Here is a 1233-nt window from a genome sequence, read left to right as displayed (position 1 = left end):
CTTGTGTTCCGACTGGCTCCAAACTACAGAGAGCACCCTCAGTTCCCCAGTGTCCCCCTGTTCAAGGCTTTCTTCACCCCCTGGAGAGTCATCTTCGAAGGTATGCCCCACAGAAATAACTGCAGCCATCTTGTCATTGTGCTTTAGGTCGAAGCCCTCATTTCTTTTGCTCTCACTCTCCAGGTGGAATTGACCCTTTGCTGCGTGGTCTGATAGGTAGCCCTGCTAAATTGAACACCCAGGATCACATGTTGGTGAATGCTGTGAGAGAGAGGTTGTTCCAGTTTGTAATGCACATGGCTCTGGACCTGGGTTCTCTGAACATGCAGAGGGGTCGGGATCATGGACTGCCTGGTACGTGATTTATTTATTACACCCAAAAGCTGGGAATCTGAACCTGATCTCTGACTCAATGCTCAACTTTGTGAGACTCTCCACTTCATTTTTAGTCATATGTACTGATTTTGGAATAACACAGATCATGCCACTAATATCTCAAATTAACATATACCGTATTTTCTGCACTATAACGCACACCTAAAAACCTTCAATTTCCTCAAAAGCCGACAGTGCGCCTTATAATCCGGTGCGCCTTATATATGGACCAATATTGAGCCACAACAGGTCTAGCAACTACGGTAAGCAGTCGCCAACTTCATTTTCGCTCGTAGAAGAAGCGTGCGATGCATGCTGGGATAGTTGTCAGAACGCTGGTTTGTAAATCTATTAATAAAGTTTGACTGACCTATCTACCTACCGACTGTCTAGAATCAGGTCGTCTGCAGGTCCTTTAGCACCACGTTCTCCACGAACATGCTGTGTGCGAACGGAGAAGGATGACCATCGTCCGGCCACGCCCCGGCCCAGTCGCGGAAGGCTCTCCTCGCCGAACGGAGTCGGACTGTTTTGTTGATATTCACTTTAGTGCAGCTCCATCTAGTGGATGCATAATGTAACTCCAACCTCTCCTCCAGTGCCTACTCCATGCGTCTTATAATGCGGTGCGCCTTATATATGAAAAAAGTTTTAAAATAGGCAATTCATTGAAGGTGTGCCTTATGATCCGGTGCGCTTCATAGTGCGAAAAATATGGCAGTTTTATTTGGGCAATCATTACTTGTTGTCTCCATCCCTCAACTGTCTCATCCTCATGATTTCTATCACTTCAGGCTACAATGCCTGGCGCAGGTTCTGTGGTCTGTCCCAGCCTCGTAACCAGGCAGAGCTGGCTCA

At 47.1% G+C, this 1233-nt stretch overlaps 1 protein-coding gene across 1 annotated transcript in view; it reads left to right on the top strand.

Annotated features, from left to right (window-relative positions):
- Positions 1-1233, top strand: part of LOC103474044 (eosinophil peroxidase-like) — a gene marked incomplete at its 5' end in the record, with an annotated part of 2080 nt that continues 847 nt past the window's right edge. The window contains 3 exons of the mRNA XM_008424761.2: positions 1-100; positions 184-354; positions 1170-1228. Coding sequence (XP_008422983.2) covers positions 1-100; positions 184-354; positions 1170-1228 — 330 coding nt within the window. The remainder of the gene's footprint in view (positions 101-183; positions 355-1169; positions 1229-1233) is intronic.

Source organism: Poecilia reticulata, linkage group LG12 (assembly GCF_000633615.1).
Source record: "Poecilia reticulata strain Guanapo linkage group LG12, Guppy_female_1.0+MT, whole genome shotgun sequence".
Taxonomy (NCBI): domain Eukaryota; kingdom Metazoa; phylum Chordata; class Actinopteri; order Cyprinodontiformes; family Poeciliidae; genus Poecilia; species Poecilia reticulata.
This window is presented reverse-complemented; position numbering and strand designations above follow the sequence as displayed.